Raw genomic sequence first — 22,434 nt, forward strand, 5'->3', positions numbered from 1 at the left:
TCAACAGGACTGGACTTGACCCTCCTCTCTGTTCATACTGGCTGTCACTGAGGGAAGGGCCAGGCGTGTGTAGGAGACAGGAGGCACAAAGACGGTTTCTTTTTCTTACCAAGGACTCAGGCTTGAGCACATGAAGGTCAGATGCATTTTCGTCCTAACAGTCAACTACCAGCACATGACACTTCGCAAAGCACGTTCACAAACAGCACTGTGCTGTGCCTCACCAGCCAGCCTGGGGCTGCAGCGCGGGTGGGAATGAACTGGAGGCTGGCCCACCCAGCTGGCACGCGGTGGGGAACCCATCTCACCGTGGCCTGGAGTGGCGAGGATAGGGAGGAGTTGGGGGCTGGGAACCTGACAGTGTGGGGAGGCCAGCGGTGTCCACACCCAGTGTTGTGCCCAGGGAGTAGCATTCTTCCCAGAGCGGAAAACAGGAGGTACACAGATCTGGCCACAGGCCTGAGTGGGCTGAGTAAAACTTCCTGTCCCAGTCCCTGGAGCTCTGGAGCCAGCAGCCCCCAGATGTCCCTGGGAGCTCAGCATGGGGGTGGAAGTGGCTGAAACTGATGCCTGGCTATCAACAGGTTCTTATGTGATTTCCAAACCCTTTCTGCAGGAGGCTGCTGCCCGCTGTTGGGAAACTCCAGGCTCAAAGCCGAGGACCCTGGGCCTGGCACAGATTGAGGCCACCTGGTAGACAGACGCAAATGTCCCTTGGTATCCCTAGGTACCCACAGGACGGGGCCTTAACCGATGCTGGTTGTTGAGAACCCAGAAATGAAGCTCTGCCTTTGCTTTTGTCTTACTGGCTCTTAACCACTGCCCCCACCCACCCCTGCCCCGCCCAAGCTTCCTGATGCCCTGTGCAAAGCCAATGTCACTGCCCAAGGGGGGTCTTCGAAGTGTTTGGTCTGGCTGGGGGTGCTGCTCAATGATGCCAATGCCTGTCCCTCCAACTACACCAGGGAGCCAAACCAGAGGCAAAGCTCTCCGGTGCCACAGCAGGGGGAGAGGGGATGCCTGGGCAGCGGCTGGGGTGGGGCAGGGTGGGAAGTGACTGCTTAGTTCTGCTCTCTCCCTGAGATACAGGGGGAGCACTCTTGAGAGCTGCTGTTTGTCAAAGAAAGATCTAGGACAAGGAGAGAAAGGAGGCTTCACTTCTTTGGGGTCAGCTGTATGGCAGGACTTCACAGAAACAGCTCAGTGAATGCTAAAGACCCTTTGAGCAGGTGGGGAGGGGGTGTCTCTGAATCAGCCCATGTAGCTGGTAAGTGGCCATGGCTTCCAAGACAAGTTCCTTCTACTTGATGACCTTATCTCCTCTCCTGGTCTCCAAGAGACCAGGCAACAGGGTCTCTTCCCTTGAGGCTGGAAAGCACCAGCCATCTCAGTTTCAGCTTTCTCTCCTTGTGGATTTGTGCATGAGGGGCCCAAGAAGGGGGGAGAAGCCTAGGTGCAGGGAGCGGCACTGCCACCCCCACCCCACCCCCCGCCGCCGAGAGCCACTGTGAGGCTGCGCTGCCCTGTGGAGAGCCCCGGCCCCCACCCTCCCCAGGGGACGCCCAGAGCTGCGGCGTCATGGGTCGGGGGACAGGGATGCTGAGTCAGCCGCTGAGGGCAGGACCATACATAATGCGTTTCCCCTGGTGCTGGGAAGGAAGGTAGGAACCAGAAGGAGAACTCCTGTAGCCTCCCCAGCAAATACAGAGCTGCCGGCCCCATCTCCTGCAGGTTAGGGAGGGGTGGTGCCATCAGTGCCAGGTGTTGCCAGTTCCCTTCTTGGGAAAACTCCAGGAAAAGGGAAACCTAGAGCAGAGAGATGCCCTACCAGTGGTGGCATCCCCACCCAGACACTCCAGACTGCTCCAATAATGGAAGCCCAGTGAGAGTCAGCCAATAAAGCGCAGGCCTGGAGGGCTTCTTCTTCAATGGGGCTCCCCACGGTGACCCCACTCCATCCCTTCTCTTGCAGCCACCTGATTCTTGTGTCCCCACTGTGGCAAGCCCCTGTGTGTCTCTGGCCCGCTGACTCCTCACTCACCCAGCAGCCCACTGGTCAGCAGTGCTGGAGCTCCCTCCGGCCCTCCCTCCTGAGTCTGGCACTGCCGCAGGTCTAACAATAGCCCCTGGCAGGGCCCCACTAGGCTGGGCACACTCCTCGGTGGGCCAGGACCTGGTTCCTCCAGGCCTAAGAAAAGGCACTTCCATCCCAACCACAGGGTCTCAGCAGGGATGCAGGCCAACCATTTACACACGTCTGCTGGCTTGGGGAAAACTAGCAGGAGGTATTCCTGCTTTTAGGGGAGTCAGATCCTCGCTCCTTTAAAGAAACTTTGCATGAGGGGCACCTGGGTGGCTCAGTGGGTTGAAGCCTCTGCTTTCAGCTCAGGTCATGATCCCAGGGTCCTGGGATCGAGCCCCACATTGGGCTCTCTGCTCAGCAGGGAGCCTGCTTCCCTCCTCTCTCTCTCTGTCTACTTGTGATCTCTCTCTGTCAAATAAATAAATAAAATCTTAAAAAAAAAAAAAGAAACTTTGCATGACACGCAGCATTTTCAGAGCCCTGAAGTTGGGGGCAATGACTTTTGGCAGAGGGGAGGAGAGAGGATAGTGAGGACCTAAAACGCAGGACATGGTGAGGTGAGGTGAGGTGAGCTTCTCCTGAAGCTGCTTTACCAGGCACTAAGCTTCCCTTAGTGCTGCTGGCAAAGGAACCTGAAACACCCCAGAATCTACCAGAGCCACAGACCCCTGGCTGGTCTTGTAATCAGGGTCTCCTAAACTTTCCATGAACAGCTGGCGATCTATTGTGCCCGCCCCGTCACGGTATTGGGACTCTCTTCTGTTCACAACAAAATCAGGTCCCGCAGCCCATCTCAAGGCTCATTCTGCCAGCTGAGCAAAGTGAAGGTCGAAACTGGGATGCATATTCTTGAAGGCGAGGTCTCAACTCTCAGGACTACAAACAGATGTTGGAACAGGAGAGAAATCAGAGGCCCATTAAAGCTCACCACATTTACCCACAGAAGTGGGACGGACTAACTCCCCCCTCATCTCCTAGGGGTCCTGAGTTCACAGGGGCCCCTGGGTGAGGAGGAGGAGGGATGGCAAGCTCATTGCTCCGGGGTCTTGCACGCTCTCTGCACCCTCTCGGTTGCGCAGGCAACTCAAAAGCCTTCCGAGCCAGGTGCTTGCCCTGGGAGCAGCCTGCTCTTCACACTTCTCTTGAGCACTGGGTGGACCAGTTAAACTAGTCTTGCCTTTCCTAAGCTGTTGTGGTTTTTTTTGTTTTGTTTTGTTTTTTTAAAGCTGGCAGGCCGCTACTGGAGGCTTTCCAGCCCACAGCTCGGCCAACCCTCATAATAAGAAAAATACTACTTTCTATCTGCCTCATTTAGGAGGTTTCTACTTTTTTTCCTTTGGTGGTTAACTAAATTTCGTCTTATATAACCACTGTAAATTTTCTAGAAATTTCCCCCATTTAGTGCCAGCAATTACAGAAAGTGTGTGTATGTGTGTGTCAATGAGAAATCTCCAGGGGAGTGACCAGGAGTTCTGGTGAATCTTCATAAGAAAATGGCACTTTGTGGGGCACCTGGGTGGCTTAGTGGGTTAAAGCCTCTGCCTTCAGCTCATGTCATGATCCCAGGGTCCTGGGATCGAGCCCCGAATCGGGCTCTCTGCTCAAGGGGAGCCTGTTTCCCTCCCCCCCCCCCCGCCTGCCTCTCTGCCTACTTGTGATCTGTCAAATAAATAAATAAAATCTAAAAAAAAAAAAAAAAGAAGAAGAAAATGGCACTTTGTTCTCTATCCACTAAGAAAGGCTCATCTTGCCCACTTTCCAGAAGATTCCAGTAGCTCCATGCTTTATAGATTCTTTAAGTCTTCTCACATTTCTTTTTGACAGAAAAGATAAAGTAGAAGGTGGGGAGGATGGGGTGATGAGAAATCATGGGCAAAGTATGTTATTGGCAAAACCAGAATAAACACCCAGAGGCCCAGACTTGGTTGGCCCATGGCCTCTGAAAGGCCTGTCCTACATGTGAAGTAGAACAGGCCCTAGACAAGCTCTGGAGACTTCCACTCCATACACACACTCCAGGGGGCAAACACCTTCTCTTATCTGGAAGGTTCAAATGTCTTCAGCAAACATAGAGACTGGATCCCGGGAGCCCGGCCATTAATGCGTAGGTGTCCAGGGAGAGGCTGGCCATCATTTCTGAAGCATCTTCATGGCCTTAAGTCAAATTCCACTGACAGGACCAGATGCAACACACTGCTCCTTGCCTCTGCTGGGAAGGAATGGCTTTTGCAGAAGAGAACCTTGAATTTAAAGCCTCTAATTCTCTCTCTCTCTCTCTCACACACACACACACACACACTCTCTCTCTCTCTCTCTCACACACACACACACAAACACATCCTGAAGATGTAGCTTTCAGTTACAGGAGGAGGGGAAAATGGGACCAGGATGGAAACAGCTGCACTTCTGTCTTGGGCTGGTTGGCCAACTTCCTCTTCCTCTAACGGGACTGTGAGTGTGACTTCTGCGGGTGGGATGTGCTCAGACTGGGTTGCCAAGCAGTGAAGGGGACAGGCAGAGGGGGACCTGCCCTGTGGCTGTGGGCACAGAGAGCTCTGGGCAGCACCAGGCACTTATAAGGCCCTCATTCCCAGCTCAGTGAATGGGGTGTGTGGGTACCTGTCACACAGGTGGCCCCCAAGAGCACTCTGTCCTCCACAGCTGCCCTTGCAAAGTTCTCCCTGATGACATCAAGAACCCAGTCCTGTCGGACGGAGCCCACTCTGAGGCTGCTTTGTGTTCTTATGACAGCAAGGCAGTGTCTACAGAGAACTCTCCCCAGCCACCCACAGGACAAAAAGCGGTCTTCACGAGGGCTCTGCACATGTGGAGAATGAGTGAACACAGTTTCTGAGGCCATGGCTGGGGAGGGCTGTGGGCAACGGGAGAAGACTCGACACCCTCCATGGTCCCAGGCAGAGACGAGGAGAGGAACCAAGTGGAGCTGGAGCATCCTTTAAGGAACGTGCACTGACGTGCACTGACGAGTCTGACAGGAAGCCCAGAGCTCACATGACAATGTTTCAGAGAATGGCAGCAGTCAGTGTCCGGGGACAGGGAGAAGGTGTCCTCAGGGTAGAACAGGGGCTTCCTGGATACCAGGAAATAGAGGGGATGGGAACGCTGGGGGTGGGGGCAGGGGCCACAACTTGCCTTGCAGCCTCTGACCCGACCAAGTACAACCGACTGAGGGTAGCTGGGACAAGAAGGTAACTAGCCTGCCCACATGCATGCAGAAATTTCGGCTAAGCAAGTAAGTAAGAGAGAAGAGAATAGTAGGGTGTGCTTTTAGGAGCAGGAGTAGATCAGATTTGTCAGATGCACTTTGTAGGAGCAATCTGGAATCATTAGGCCTCCCTAGACTAACGTTGGGTGGAGGCAGGAGTGCATCTGGGTCTGAGGAGGCAGGAGGCCAAGGACAGCTCTGGAAGGAGAGTCTACCTGGGACACTTTCATTGTCAGGATGGGGCTCAAGTGATCCCAGGCTCACCTCCCATCCAGTCCACAGACTGAGAACTCGCAGAACCCTTCCCGAGTGCTGCTCTGACTTCAACCCCAGGGAGCAGCCCAGTGACAGGGTTGGGACACAACCCCCTCCGATCCAGTGCCTGCTTTGGTAGAAGACGAATTTCTCTGGTGAATGTGGTCTGAAGACCAGATTAAGCACGTAACAGTGGAAGACCAGAGAGCTGCTGGCAGCCCACAGCACCCAGCACTAAAGAGAGGTGAGTCCACTCTGGAAAATGACAAGAGGAAACTCACGGAGGGGTTCACATCTTTGAGGGTGACTGTCTCAATCAATGGCCGCTGTAACTTCCTGACCACTGACCATGTGCCAGGCTCTGTACTGAAGAGTTTGAGGTATAAATATCTTACTTCATTTGGACAGAAAACCCAAGAGCCAGGTTACTGACAGTCCCATTTCATGGACAGAAAACCAAGGCTCTGCCATGCTGAGCAGCTTGTGTAAGACTGTACAGTCTGGAAGTGATGGAGGCAGACTTTGAATTCAGATTGGCTGGGTCCCAAATCTTGACCCACTGCATACCAGGCCCATGCTGATACTTCCTTCATCCACAGAGGTAGTGTGTTTCACGGGACGGCCTAGCCCGGTGATTCTACCCCTGTTGCACTCACTGCTCAGCTCTGAGGCAGCCTTCAAGGTGGGAAGCAGTGTGGGCTTGGCGGACTGACTAGGTGGCAGGTCAGCACTTTTATTCCCTGAAGGGTGTCTGCTCGCTGAAGCTATTGTGCTGTGCACACCAGCGGCACCGAAGCCTCCTCCCCCGAGGAGGGGGCGTTCTCCCCAGGCCCCCAATGGCAGGTGCATAAATGGGCAAAGGCCTAACTGAGCAAACTGAGAGCCTGTCCAGGGCCGCAGGCCTGACCCCTGGGCCTTCCTTCCTGTTCTGCTCTGCTTCCTTCCCAGCTGCTGCACCAAGAACCCTTGAACAGTCAGTTCCTCAACACCACGCAGGCGCTCCCGCCGGAGAATGGGGTGGCCACGCTGCCCAGAGCCACACCAACTGAAGACCCTCCCTTGGAGGGTCCCCCCACCAAATCCTTACCATTGTAGGAGAGGCGAGGTTTGCTCAGACACATTATAAAGTGCATTTCCATCTCATCAGAAGCCACAGACTTGGAACAAATGGGGCACTTGAAACCTGCAAGAGAGAACAGTATGAAACACTTCCTCCAAGCCAAGCACACCCACAACCAACACAGAGGCCCCAAGACAGCTATGGCCAGGGGGTTCAGGGCCAACGTGGAGGATTACAATCTAGATAGACCCTAGACCCGATCCCTCCTTCGCTCATTCTGTTATTTTCTCACAACCTCCCAACTCCCACTGTCCCGCCAGTGCTGTCCCTGCCAGGCCCCTCGGCAAATCTTATCCAAAGGCCCCGGGCTGGTTTGAGTTTTATTTTCCTTTAGACCCTTTCCCAAGGGGCTCTAGTGGGCAGCAGGGATAAGCAGGGATGCAAACAAGGCAAACAAATCAACAGTCTTGGGGACAAAGCGTTTAATAGCCCTCCTCCTCGCAGCCCTCAAACCACTGGCCTGGGCACCTGTGGGAGGAAGCGTGACAACAGTCAGGTTAGCACATGCATCCTTCACCTGCCCGCCCCCGCCCCCCGAACCAGGTAGCACTTCCGTCCCACCGGGCCTCCCCGTGGCTCAGGCAGCTGTCCTCTGAGTGTGTGGAGCAGCAGGGTGGCCCTCTGGAGCACTCCCAGATGCCACGCGCGCCTTGGCTGCGTGCCACTAAGAGTAACAGCTGTTGCACAAGACCCGGCGGACACAGGGTGGTGTGACCCTGCCGTCCCACCATCACGGGAGTCTGGATTGCTCATACATCCAAGCAGTTCAGTCAGAACTGTACCAGTATTGGAGATTTCCGCCGAGAATCTTCTGAGCTGAACTCGAGTAAACGAACACAGTCCCTTGACTTATTTTTTTTATAATCACCTTTTGAAAGATAAACAATTTCCAATTTCCCCCATTTCATTTTTATTGAAATTATTTTCAAACGATCAATTCTGCTCCATTCTACCAAAAGGATCTAATATCACTGGAAAGTTATTACTCATTTGTCCACATCAAATTTCACACATTGCAGCTTCTTCCTTTTGTGACCATAATTCCTACCTGTCCCCAAGCCTGGATTTCCTAGGTTCAATATAGCACATCTAAATCTTGTTGTGAAAATCTGACTCTCCTGTTAACTTTCCAAAGCGTTCTATGCCCAGTTTCACTGGACGCTGGTAATATCTATCGGCAACACTTCCTATGAAACTGGTAAGAAGTGGAAGGCTCATATTGACTGTTAGCTGCTCCTGGACAGAGGAGGAGGTCACACTTTTCTTCCCAGGGCCTTGTTCACTCTATATGGGAGCCCTGGACTTTGACAGCTGCAGGTGTAGAGACAAGAAGCAAGCCAGCTCCTGTGTCCCCATGTAGGGCATAAGCACTTTGCTCAAAGTCTTCTCCAAAACTTCCTCTTTTCAGTGACAATGAACTATAGGACGAGACAGAAAATCCAGTGTCCAGTTAACTATGGACAAAGTGGACCTCAGACTCCGGGGCACAATCCCTATTCCCCTGACCCGTTTCCTCAAAGATCGTGGGCATCCTGTGTCTCAGCTAAAAAGTCTTGCAAGTGCTATCAATCCAAGGATCCTGGCCAAGCTTTGAGCAAGTGCTATACTTTCTGATCTCTGGGTGGGTTATGAATCCATTAATAAAACCAGAAGACCGAAAAGAAACATGGTGGGCAGAGGGTCCATCCCCTGCTTTCTGGCAAAACCAGATCTCAGATGTGCCAGGCTGATTCTTTTCTAACCCAGGTCGGAAATCTACAGACCCAGTGTGACACATGTGGTGGACCGGAGAGTAAGGAACTTGAGTCTTGTACAACGAGGATGTCTTCACATCTACCCTAAGTCCCTCTGCAGCCTTGGTTCTGCCCTCATGCCCATAAACTAATATTAAGGAACATTCCACAGAATTACCAACCATTGAGAGATTGTCTCTATTTCTTCAGAGTTCTTCCACCTTTTTTTCAGGCTCAAAAGACCAAGGTTTTATGACACCTTAAATGACTACAGGACATTTCTAGTTTCAACTTGTTACACGTAAGCACCCTGTCTGCAGGCTGAGGGCACAGAGCTGAGAGCATGTCAAGCTGGATGTGGCCTGGACCAGCTCCTCCAACACCAGACTCTGACACAGTCGCTGGGAAGTGCTGACGTGAACTGTTACTACTGAGAGGCGGCCTTATGCCCCGCATTACTTACTTTTCTGATAACCTAGAACAGGTTCATGATTATCACTATAATAGCATCAATCACCCCCACGTCCCAACATGACTCCTTGAATGCAGGACAGGGAGTCGAGTTATAGCTAAGGTACGGGGAAGTAGGCCACCCAACGAGAAGGTCTACAAGGAAACGTCATTGGACATTTATGTCCCCGAAAAACAAACCAAGGTGAGACTCCCAGGGTTAGGCCAGTGCCCTCATTGTAAAGAGAAAGAGGCCTTGAAGAAGACTCAGGCTCAAACACTTGAAGGGGTGGGGCTGAGGCCGGTCAGATTTCTTAGCAGGCCACTGAAAGTCCTTTCTATCTAGGAAGAACAAGCTGACTACACGTGATATTGTGACTTACAGTAAGAACTATGTATTTGGTCTTCGTCCCCTTCCTGGCACAGAGTTCCTAACACCCTGGGAACTTCCTAACATAATAAGACCAGTAGTATTTGGTCTTTTGTCACTGGTTCCTGAATAGCTCCAGAGCTGTAATGTGAAAGGAACGTCTTGTTACTCATAACAAATCCCTTTCAAAGGCACCAAAATTTAAGTTAATGAGGTGACTCTGGGAAACTTCCTTGGTAAACTAAAGATGGGGGCTAGTTGCAAGGGGAACCAACCAGCTGATTAGAGGATCTGAACTTTTGGTCGCACCCTTCAACCCCTGGGGAGGGGAGGGGGCTAGAGATGGAGTCAGTCACCAATGGCCACCGATTCCATCAATTGTGCTTGTGTAATGAAGCCTCCATAGACCCCCCAGAGGATGGGGGTCAGTCAGCTTCCAGGGCAGTGAATACATGAAGATTCAGGGGGCTGGCACCCCAGGCCAGGATATGGGGGCTCCATGCCTTGTCCCTATGTCTTGTCCTCTGCATCTCTTCCATCTGGCTGTTCCTTTGATAATAAAATGGTCATCAAGTAAGTAAAATATTTCTTTGAGTCCTGTGAGTTGCTCTAGCAAATTAAACGAACTTGAGAAGGGGATCATGGGAACATCTCATTAAGTGCCAGTCAGGCAGAAGCAGAGGTGACAACCTGAACCTGTGACTGGTGTCTGAAGTGGGGGGCAGTCTCGGGGGACGGAGCCCTTAACCTGTGCAGTCTGATGTTATCTCTGGGGAGACAGGGTTGAAACTGGGTTAACTGCTCAGTGGTACCGGGAAAACACCTCAGAACAAGGGTTTTAAGAAGAGGTGGGTCAGGAAACATTACATCGGGAGAGGAAGCAGCGCCGTGGTAGGAAGAGACCTACATTTTAGCAAAAGCAGGGTTAGTGCCACTTGTGAGACCTTCCTCTGGAATGGGGGGCAGGGTTAAGGATGAATAAAGAACTCACAGACTATTACGTGAGTGGGAAATGACAAGATGACTTGGGTTTTCCAGCTTCGAGATGTGGTTAAGTAATCTCCACTCCCCGGACCTCCGTGTTCTCATCAGAAAGAAAGAGGACTTGGCCTCTCTCTTGCAAGGATCGGATGAGGTAAGAAACCTGCGAGTGCCCAAGGAAGCAGCTAATCAAACGTATCATCAGGCCGGGCAGCACGGAATGAGGAAGGAGGAAGAAGAGGGCTGGGGAAGGGTTTGGGGGGCCAGGAGACGGGGGTTGGGGGTGGCGGAGCAGCAGGGCACAGAGGCCATAGGTCACGCAGAGCGGGCCTGCAGAGCGGGTAGGGAGGAGTGGCCACCTCTGCTTGTCCCACTGGCTCCCTCTGCACTTCTGGAGCATCGCGCATGGCACTTTCCTAAACCCCATGTGGAAAGAGGCTCCCCATTCAGCCTGTGGCTCCCGCTCTTGCACCGGGTGACGACAGCAGCTCGAGTGCACTGAGTGGTCCCTGTGAGCAGCCGCCGGGCTGTGTGTGTCTCCTCACTTATGGGTTACGGAGGGGGTACTGCCGTGAGCTCGACCTCGCAGAGCCGGCACACAGCGCCCAGGAAGCCTCACCGCCTGGCGTGTGCCCTGCTTGCCGAGCTGGGCGACAGGAGGGCTGGTGTAAGGAGGATGGCGTTTTATGACAAAAGGAACATGAATGCCACACAGAGGCTGGGTATTACTAAATAATAACTTCAAATCCTCCACACTGTCCCAGCAGTTCCTTCTGAAGTACGTGGGCCTGGATAATCCCATACACGGAAGCAATCAGTCATTTTTTCCCTCCTAGGCATTGCTCACATGGAGGGACAGAGCTTTGCTCTCTACTTGGCGCCGAGCCTGTAACACTGGGGGTTAAAAGGCCGAGTTTGCAAATCACCTTTGAAAGGGAAAATAAAAGACAAGAGGTAAGGGGGAATAACTGATGTCCCCACCTTCTTTTCTGAAAGGTCATCCCATGATTCAGACGGGTGCTACCACTCTATTGCCCCAACCTTTTCATGTAAATGTCCAGTCACAATTTAGCATCAACAGAGCTACGGAATGATACATACTGTGATCCTTATGAGCTATCGGGAAGTTAAAGTATCTAGGAAATTTTGATACCATTTTGGAAAAAAGTTCGAGCCAAATTGAAATCAGCCCGTGGACAAAGACCAAGGTTCACAGAGTCGCTCAACTGATGAGATTGAGTCAAATTTCAGGAGAGCCCTTCATCAGCACTCAAGAAGTGTGTGCACAAGATGCTTTCTTTTCCTTCATGAGAAAGCTACAGTAGAGCCTTTGGGACAGGTGCTCCCTACCTGCCCCTGAGACCTGACTGCCCACTGCACCCCAGGAGCTGGGAGGCAGGCAGCACGCGCACCCAGCCACTCTCCCTCTCCCGATCTTATTTTCTGTCAGAAGCAGCACCCTGCACATGTTGGGTCTTTAATTTGAACAGAGAGGGAAGGGCCGGCTTCACTCACTGCCCCCAGCTTGCTGGCCAAGTCTGACCGTGGTTCCTCTAAGTTGTCATCTGCTCCCACCAGACTGTAGCAGAGGCACGGAAGTTACACAGTTCCTAGCCCTTCTCTGCCAACCTCTCAAAATGAGGAAGGGACAAATGACAGGTCACCAAGGGGAATTTGTCTGTAACCTGCCGATTCTGCCCAGGATGGGCTCTGCCAAGCAGACGCTGCCACAGGATTCCTCTACCCCAGTTGAGAGGAGCCCTTCTGATGGGGACCTCACTTCTGCTCTTTCTCGTCATCAGAGCCGCTCAAAATTATACAGCCAGAACAGCCCACGAGTGTGTGATCAGCCAGAGCCCAGCTGCTTCCTGTCTTTCAACAGCAGATTGCGTAAACGGGGGAATCCTCAGCTGGGCTACAAACCAGAGCGCCTGGGAGAAGACAAAGCTCCACTCGGCACCCAGTGCAGGGCCTGGACCCCTGTCGCCGCAAGGGCAGCGTAAACCCCCTGCTAGATGAACCCGCAGAGACCCCGGCACGTGCACACAGTCCTATATGGTCAGCCTCTGCCTGCACCCGGGTCCTTCCAGGACTGACGAGGCAACTGAGGAGGGACAGGAGCAACTGGCTTAGGTCACCACCCTCTCAGTCCTCCACAACATCCATCTTGTGATGTAAATCAGTTTTTCTCAGTTCCCAAAACTGCAACCTTCTCCTTTAAGACCTGATTTCTCAGGCGGGACGTGTGCTCTGCATGTCGCCCCAGTTCCCTCTCTGACCCTCCCTCCTAGGCTGATGCGCTATTTTAACGCTGCCCCAGTTCTGCCTGTCTCTGGGATCACCTAAAGGGAGAAGAATCTGAAGAAGCAACCAGGGAAAAGGAAGCCAGGCCGTTCAGGCAGGGCCTTCTGTCTCGGGGAAGGGCGGGGGCTGATACATTCCCCTAACCCCACCCTCAACACCTTGTCCCCACGGTTCAGTTCCTAGTTTCCAGCCTGGATCTTTCCTCTCACATCCTGTGGGGCTTGTCTGTGAAATGGGACTTGACCAAATGATTTGCTAAAATGGGATTTAAAAAAAAAGATTTATTTATTTGAGAGAGAGAGAGACAGAGACAGACAGAAAAAGAACACGCACAAGTAGGGGGAACACCAGAGGGCGCGGGAAAAGCAGACTCCCCTGCACAGGGCAGGGAGCCCAATAACTTGGGGCTCTACCCCAGGACCCTGGGATCATGACCTGAGCTGAAGGCAGATGTTTAACTGACTAAGGCAGCACCCGGGTGCCCCTGTAAAATGGGATTACAGGAAAAACATCAAGGGGTAACATGGATGACTTTCTTTGACATTTCTAACTGCCGAAGAGACATGTCCCCAAGAGCAGAGGCTGCAGATATCACATTCTTCACACATACTTTCCCACACAACCTCTGAGACATAACTGGACACCAAGGCACAATTTATGCGTTGGTAAGGCATGCCTGCCTGAAGAACATTCTGGACTAGGAAAAGGCCCAGCAGTTCTGACTTGCTTCTTTTAACAACACCTCTCTTCCGGACTTGCCTTCTGCAGTTCCATTCCAGGGACTGAGGCTTACCTGTTGCCTCAGAAGCCAAGAGAATTCTCGTAAGTGGCTATTAGAGGACACAGCCACACTGACACCTAGAACCAGTTTAATGTGTGTGTGTGTGTGTGTGTGTGTGTGTGTGCATGTGTGTGTATTTTAACATGTCTGTTGTGATGGTTAACTCTATGTGTCAACTTGGATGCGTCATGGGGTGCCCAAATATCTGCTTAAACATTATTTCTAGGTGTGTTTGTGAGGGTGTTCCTGGATGAAATCAACATTTGAATTGGTAGACTCAATAAAGCTGATTGCCTACCCCCAGGTTGGCGGGCATCATCCAATCCATTGGAAATGCTGAACAGAATAAAAGATGGAGAAAAGGAGGCTCTGAGCTGTCTGCCTGGCTGATCTGGGACACTGGTCTTCTGTCGTCAGACCGGGATGAACAGTATTGGTTCTCCTGGTTCTCCGGCCTTCAAACTGGAACTAACTCCAGAAAGCATTCCTGGATCTTGAGCTTGCAGATGACAGATCATGGAATTTCTTAGTTTCCATAACTGCATGAGCCAATTCCTTATAATAAATCACTTTCTCTCTCTTTCCCTTTCTCCTTCCCCCCACCACTGGCTCTGCTTCTCTGGAGAACCCCAATGCATCTATTTACTCAATTGCCAAATAGTAAAATTTAAAATACTGGCAACAGTGTAGAGCAACTAGAACTCTCAGGGATTGCTGGCAGGAGCAGCTCTGGGAAGCAGTCTGGGAGTTCTTTATACAACAAAACATATACGTGGCCTGACCTAAACAACTCCTCATTTACATAATTACCCAAAACAAATGAAGACCTATGTCTACAAATAGATGTTTGTAAGAATTTGCATCACAGCTTTATTCATGACAAGCAAAAACTGGAAATAACTCAACTGTCCATCAATGGGTACACAAACTGTGGCTTGATGGAATACAATGGAACACCACTTGGCTATACAAAGCAAGGACTACTGATACACGCAACCACATGGACAGATATGAAAAATATGCTGAGGAAGGACACAAAAGAGCACATATTACGATTCCAGATGTATGAAGTTTTACAACAGGGAAAATTCTGTAGTGGAAAAAATCAGAACACTGCCCGTCTCTAGAAGGTAGCAGTTTGGGCAGAAATGAACTGAAAAGGGGATGAGAGCCCTTTTGGGGGTGATGAAATGTTCTAGATCATGAAGAGCGTTTGGGTTACACATATGTATGTGTAAAAATTCAATGAATTCAAATTTCAATGAATGGACAGTTAAGATTTGGAAGTTCATTATTTTGTATTTTACCTCAACCAGAAAAAAATTAAGCAAATATTGAACTATAGTTAATGATACACATGCTGAAGCATTTTAAAGCAACATGGACTGATGTGCATTGAAATGAAATGCATCAAAAAATGATGCCCAAGTTAAATTTCTTTCCATTTTCCTGTACGTTTGAAATTATCATCATAAATCACCAAAAAAGTAGCAAGCAGTGAGGGTGTGTGTGTGTGTGTGCGCGCGCGTGTGCATGCATGCACTAATTTAGCTGCAGTGGTCAAGGAAACCCCTCCGATGGGGAGACAGGTGCCAGAGAACTTGGGTGTGTTAGGACAGTGATAATCAATTTCACAAGCACAATAAGTACCAGGAGTGGCAGGTGACAGTGGGGACATGTTCTCTTATAAATTTCAATCATAAATTGCAGGATCTTATGGTTTCAGGTCTTGTACTAATGTTTTTAATCCATTCTGAGTTGATTTTTGTGTATGGTGTAAGGGATCCAGTTTCATTCTTTTGCATGTGGATAACCAATTTTCCTAACACCACTGAACAGACTATCCTTTCCCCATCGTGTATTCTCTGTGCTTTGTAAAAAATTAATCGACCATATATGCATGGGTTTATTTTTGGCCTCTATTCTGTTCCATTGGTTTATATATCTGTTTTTATGTCAATACCATACTGTTTTGATTACAATAGCTTAGCAACATAGTTTGAAATCAGGAAGTGTGATGCCTCTAGCTTTATTCTTCTTTCTCAAGATTGCTTTGGCTATGCAGGATCTTTTGTGGCTTCATACACATTTTAGGATTGTTTTTCCTATTTTTTGTGAAAAATCCTACTGGAATTTTGATATGGATTGCACTGAATGTGAAGATTCCATTTTAACAACATACTTTCTTTTTTTTTTTTAATTTTTAAAAGATTTTATTTATTTATTTGACAGAGATCACAAGTAGGCAGAGAGGCAGGCAGAGAGAGAGAGGAAGGGAAGCAGGCTCCCTGCCGAGCAGAGAGCCTGATGTGGGGCTCGATCCCAGGACCCTTCGACCATGACCTGAGCCGAAGGCAGAGGCTTAACCCACTGAGCCACCCAGGCGCCCCAACAACATACATTCTTTCAATCGATGAACATGGAGTATCTTTTTGTCTTCTTCAGTTTGTTTCGTCAGTGTCTTAGAGCTTTTGGTGTACAAATCTTTTACCTCCTTGGTTAAAATTTATTCCCAAGTACTTGTTCTTGATGCTATTGTAAATGGAATAGTTTTCTTAATTTCATTTTTGGATATGTCACTGACTACTGCATTTGTTTATTAGGTAAAACAATTTTTTGGTGGAGGCTTTAGGGTTTTCTGTACAATTTTACATCATCTGATACTTTTACTTTTTCCTTTCCAATTTGGATGACTTTTATTTCTTTTTCTTGCCTAATTGCTCTGGCTAAGACTTCTAATACTATGCTGAATAAAAGCCTACCTGAGTATAGGATCGTTAAGTTGTTTTCCTTTTTTTCCTCAATGGTCTACGGATAAAAATTCTATCATATTCCAGCTTTTTGGTGTTGCAAATAGAAAAATTTGAACCACCAGTGTGGTTCTTTTCCCCTTGTAAATAATATGTTCCTTGGGATGGAAAGCTTGAGAGATTTTTCCTTTTATCCTTAGGGTTCAGATATTTTACCAGGATATGTTTAGATGTGTCTTAGTTATTCCCCTCGTGGTAAGGCATGAGGGCTGTCCACCAAGTATTTCTAGTGTTCCTCCTTCTAGCTATATATTACAGTAGGATTGTACTTGTCTACCCCATTCGAAGTTAAAGGTAAGGTTGTGATTTGCTATGGCTAGGGAAATGTGAGTAGGAGTAATCTATGCACTGCCAAGCAGACTTTAAGCACTAGCTCATGATTTACCACAGCCCTCCACTGCAGCCCACCACCTTAGGATCCTAAATAACAATGAGCAGACCACTACTCCATGCACCTCTTCCCTGCCCCCCTCCACCCGCCGCCACAGCCATGACCTGTACTGGATACTGTAGTGTGGGGAAAAAATGAATTTGTTGAGTTTAAACTACTGAGTTTTTTTGTTATTACATTATCGACCTAGTTCTAGCCTATCCTGACCAATACATTCTTCCTCTACATTCTTTTCCTTCCATTATTCCTATTACTTGTATGTCAAATGTCTTGTACATCTTCCAGGTGTCTTATCATCTCCAATCTCCACCTTCATAACTTCTGTGTCTTAGCATTTTCTCAGGAGCTCAGCCTTTCTAACTCCTAGGCCATGACTGCCTGCCCCACTGCTTGGCTCGAAGAGGGAAAAAGCTGGCACTGTAAGTCAAAAAGAGGAGGCATGCATTCCAGCCACTATCTTCCCAGAATCCTCTCTGTCTGGATATTTATATTTTGCTTTTTAAGTATACATCCTTCCTTGCATCAGCAAAGATCCACATACTTATCGTTTTCAATGTCTATGTATTCTATAGTGATAATATATTGTGCTTAGCTTTTTTCTTCTGTGGGTGTCTGAATTTCCAACTTTTACCTACTATAAAGATTCTCTCAGTAGTGATCTCCATTCTCTATTCTGAGCACGGTATATTCTACCCCCAACGTGTTTTTGCTGTTTCTGGACTCTGGGCTGACTGGTTTAGAGGAAAGAAAATCCTATCAGGAGTCAGAAGAAGGAGGCTCTCCCTTGCAAGGTGGCCTTGTGCAAGCTACTTAGCAATATTTGTATAGGGCCCAGTTTGTTTTAAAGTCCAACCAAAGATGGATGTATGAGTGTTCTGTGTGGAGAAAAAGACATGTGGAACGTGGGGTGGCCATTTTACTAGGCTGCGCTCAGTACAGTTCAAATATACTGAGGCTAACTGTTAGATCTCCCTATTTCATTTCTTTGCCTGTTCTTCAGGCAAAGCAATGGAAAATGAGCTGACCACACATATTTTGTGGATCCTAAGATGCCATCAATTTAAAGAGACATCATTATAAACCTTTAAGAGAGGAAAAAAAACCAAAACCCTGCTAATTATAAGATGTGATTATATGATACATCTTGATTTTTGAGTTGTTAAATCATAATCAAATTAGAATCAGTGAATATATGAGAAATACATATATGGATATTTAAAAATATGTATAGACCAATCCCAATAATGTACCCAATACATTTATTTATTCCTGTTCGTTTACTACAAATGAGAACAGGCTCAGTGACGGTATCTACAGAGGGCACAGAGCAAAGACCTGCAGGGTGTGCACATGGATCTGTGCCTGATGACATCAGACCCACCTGGGTGCTACAGCGACTCTCAGCAGGGGGAGCCCAGCAGCAGCCAAGTGAAGAAGAGGAAAGGCATTCGCCAGAACAGGAACTATGGCGACTAATCGGTTCTCTTTCCTTTGACACTACAACTCATTTCTTCCAGAGAGAGGCCCCAGGACTGTTGAAGAGGGAGTGATGGGGACATGATGGTCTGATGACCCAAGACTGAGCAAGTGTGAATATGGAAAAGGCAAAAGCCCAAGAGTGAGTATGATCAAGGCCAGGGGAGATGAATGTCAAATATAACCCCTTGTCACCTGGCTAGCATCCTTAGGCAAGCTTAAGGACATCTAATCATGATTCAGAAAATGTGTATGTGGACTCCAGATGAACATTTGGCTTTCATTTTAGAGATGTCTTATTTGAAGGATGGACCATCTGTTACAAGAGTAATAGTATCTAAGGAGTCAAGCCAGAATTTCTTTAAATTCTTAGATTATTAGTGATCACCAAAAGCTAGGCAATGGGATAGACAGGTCTGGCCAGGAAATACCTACTTACTTAGCTGAATGCCATGCTTTCCTCTCAATGGCTGCCCCACCTTCATTCCAATCCCTAACACACCACATGCCTCCAATGGCCCTTGGACCCAACACCCAGGTGGGCTTTCCAGTGTTTGGGCAACGCCAGAGAACACTCTTCGGAGTGGGCAAAATCCTCTGCCTTTTCTTCACAGATTCAATGGCAAAGAGTGGGGCCACAGGACCTCAAAAAAGACGAAGGAAACAATAAAATCTGGTCTCTAGGCAAAGAAGGGCAGTTAACACCTGAAGATATTTATGGACTGATTAGCAATAGAAGGGAGCCTCACTTCTCCCAGTCACAGAGGCGGACACTGTCTGAGTAGGACACCAGCCAGGACTGGGCATGGAACCATCCTGTTGCTGGCCTGTTTCGCTACTGAATATATATTTTTTCAAATCCTGGGGCCTTGATTGATTTGTTTAAAAAAATCAACTTTTAATGAACTTTGTTTTTTTTTTTTTTTAAGTTTTCGGAGGTAGAATTGGAGGGAAAAAGGAGAGTTATGGAAGGGAAAAGACAAAGAAGGAAAGTTTCACACAAAATCTATAGAAGATCAATAGTTTATTTTTGAGCTCCTGAAGGCATCGTCTACCCCAATATCCATATGGCTGATAGGAATTTCACTGACAAGAAGGAAAATACTTGAACATACTACTATACCACGTTCAACCAGAATCCGACTCACCAGGCAAATGGACATGACACTCACATCTAAGTGACTGCTTATACTGAAAAACACCATTTGCCCGGCACTACTGATGCTGACAACCCTGGCCTTCATGTCCCTGGAGGTCTGCTGGAAAATTCCTCACGGCTCTCTATGTAATCTCGGGATGCAGCACACGTGCCACTGTATTCCTGTCCTAACAATGAGCAGCTCCGGCTTGGGCACTACTGCAGGCTGAGTGTGGCTATTTGGCAGAATGAATGCTGGCTGGCTTCTTGCCTGGGTCTAGACCTGGCCTCTGCCCAGCAGGGCACCCTCTGCTCAGCTGTACCTCCAACACCAAAGTAGATGGAAGCAGGAACTCAGAGGACACAGTCCTGTAGGCCACAACTGTGCTTTGAAATGGCATCTAAAGAGGAAGAGGCCAGAAGAATAGAATGGGGTTGTTTTTGAAAGCCTAACAGCATAGAACAATCAATCTTATCAAAGGGAACTCAAAGGGTAAGAGAAGGCCTTCATGCCTCAGTCCTTGCTTTTTTGTCATCCACGGCTGTGAGTGCCACAGAGGAGATGGAAAGACCCTAGAGAGCTAGGAGGTACTGACCAACCGATGAGTTAAAAAAGGATTCCCCAGAGACCCTCCAGACACAAAGCACGAGCTAGAAGGATCGTCAATTCTAAGCTCCCTAAAATAGTGTATGACCCCTATCAAGACGCATAAAGTGTGCTACTGTACTGGTTTTCTTCATCTCTGGTTTAGATTGCTTTGAGGCTGGTAGACTAAAATGGTAGATGGAGAGAGGACAGCAAGGGGAAAGAGGCCAACGTGGTAGCAGGAACACGGCCATACCTTACAAATCCTTACCCACAGTACTAGGGTCCAAGGTGAAGACAGTCAGGGGTCTTGTCATGGTTAAGTAATCTGGATGGCAAGCAAAAAGCCTGTGATATGATGTAACATGTAAAATCAACTGCATGTCAGCAAATAAAATATTTAGCCAGTGAGCTGACCCTGCACTGCCTCTTACATATGTTTGTGAAATGGGAAGACCACTTAAAATGGTAACTCCTCCTTCACATTGACCTCTTTGCCTTGATGACTTTTCTGCAGATTCTGACATCCCCTCATTTCACGTCAGTACATCACTTCCCAAAATATTGGTGTCAGATACCTAAATATTGACAAATATCACTTAATGAAATCTGTGGAAGATAAGAGTATCAAAAACACAAGCAACCGAACAGAATGGAACAACTTGGATCTGGACTCAGAATTCTGGCATTCGAGTCACCAGTTCCGTGGCCAAGGCCAAGTCACCTACCCTCCTTGAACTCCCATTTTTTTTTTTTTTTGTCTGTAAAACAGGAATAATTTTGTCTAGCCACTCAATGAAAACGTGTGCAAAAAGCTATACAAACGCATGACAGGCAGAATAATGGTTCCCGAAAGATGTCCACATCCTAATCCCAGATACCGCGTACATGACAAGAAGGGCTTCGCAGATGGGATAAATTAAGGATTTTAGAATCGGAGATCATTCCAGACTATCCAGGGGGGCCAAATGTAATCACAAAGGCAGGAGCCTCTAGAAGCTAGAAAAGGCAAGGGAACGGGTTCTATGGGTTCTGCTCCAGAACCTCCAGAAGAGATGCAATTCTGCCAATGCCTTGATTTTAACCCAGTCAGATCATTTCAGACTTGAACCTCCAAAAATACAAGAGAGTAAATTTATGTTGTCAAACTTGTGGTAAGTTGTTGTAGTAGTAATAGGAAACGAATGCGGATTGTTACAGGCATCGTTATTTTCCTAAAGGATCAGATCTTAAAGGGGGGACATAGGTGGGGTTCCATGACTCTACCAAAAATTACTGGAGCATGATATCCTCTCTTGGGGCACCACTGACAACTGCACAACTAATTGCCACACTCAAGTAGGATGAGCAGCCAAGTCAATCGGTGGGTCTGTCCATTCATTTTTATTCTAGTTATTAAGTGGTAAGGAAACATGGCAAAGGACTGAATATAATTTCTACCCTCAAGGAACTGATGATCTATTAGGGAAGAAAAGAAGCAACAAGGCCACAGAGCTCTTATTCTTTTCATGATTCTTCTAGGCTTAAGTGAGCATCTACTGAGCATACCTGATATCGCGGCTTCTTGACCTGAACACTTCTAGAATGGACATCACAGGATCCCTCAACCTCCTAAAATAATATGGCAGGTTCTGTGGCAGGGATGTTTTTTTTCTGGGGAATCGATCCACACACTTAGATTGTCAAAAGGGTTTGGGTTTATAACCCAAAAGTTAATAACTATTTGTATAATTAGGATTACAGACAGAAGATTACCTGGTATTTTGTGGTATTTTGAAAACAGTCCCAACACTTGTGAGTTACCTTTAGTATGGAGAAGAGGGACTGCCAACAGAAAAAAGAAAACTGAACCAGGCCCTGAGGGCTCCATACCTCAATATCAGGGTCATTTCGCATTGACTAAAGCATACCAGAGGGCCACTTACAACAAGTTCCAGTAAACATAATTTCCCTCTCTACTGAGTCCATGCACGCACACTCATCCTCAGCCTACAGGACACTCTCAGTGCCACCTACACCTTCAGCAACGGCCCCATTTACAATGAGGAGCACCTGCGAAGAACTTATCTACCACGGCTTTCTTCACATCGCCTCTCCTTTTGTTCCCTCTTGAACTACTCCAATCCCCAAAATTGCCACTACCAAGGACCTCCACATGATAGAATCCTAAAGTCAATTATCCAACAATCAGCAGCATTTGAGAAAGGTGGCCCTCCTCCACCTGCCCCCAGCACGTTGTTATACTTGCTTTTTGGTCCCCTATCATGCCCTTTCCTTGACATCTGGCTAGTTCCTCTCACCTCCTTGGACAACCGCTCTAACGGCCACCAATCTCGACCCACCCTCCAGAGCCCAACGTGCTTGATATTCTTCTTAGCATTCACCATCGCTGCACCTGCTATCTGTCACCCCATTTCAATATAAGCTCCTTGAAGGCGGAGTCTTTTTCTTTTACTGCTATGTTCCCAGATCATGGCATCTGATAGGCTCTTGAAACTATCAGTTGGAAGTATGGATATCACACTTCATGGAACTGTGTGAAGAAGGCCCAGCTGTACAACTGGAAAGAGATAACAAATTAAGGGTACATCAGACTGTATTTGAGTCCATTCCCAGCAGGGGCTAGCTTCTACCACTCAAGGCTCCACCAACCACCAGATCACACTGAGAACTAAGTAGGATGGTGCATCGTGTATGAGGCAGAAGGTTAGTTAAAAACCCGCTGTGGTC

At 48.3% G+C, this 22,434-nt stretch overlaps 1 protein-coding gene across 1 annotated transcript in view; it reads right to left on the reverse strand.

Moving 5' to 3' along the window:
* ZNRF1 (zinc and ring finger 1) overlaps positions 1–22,434 on the reverse strand; it is a 97,403-nt gene that overhangs the window by 6,989 nt on the left and 67,980 nt on the right. Inside the window, 1 exon segment of the mRNA XM_032853956.1 lies at positions 6,652–6,747. Coding sequence (XP_032709847.1) covers positions 6,652–6,747 — 96 coding nt within the window.

The sequence above is a fragment of the Lontra canadensis genome, unplaced genomic scaffold, assembly GCF_010015895.1.
Source record: "Lontra canadensis isolate GAN:19392208 unplaced genomic scaffold, GSC_riverotter_1.0 scaffold8, whole genome shotgun sequence".
In the NCBI taxonomy this organism is placed as follows: Eukaryota; Metazoa; Chordata; class Mammalia; order Carnivora; family Mustelidae; genus Lontra; species Lontra canadensis.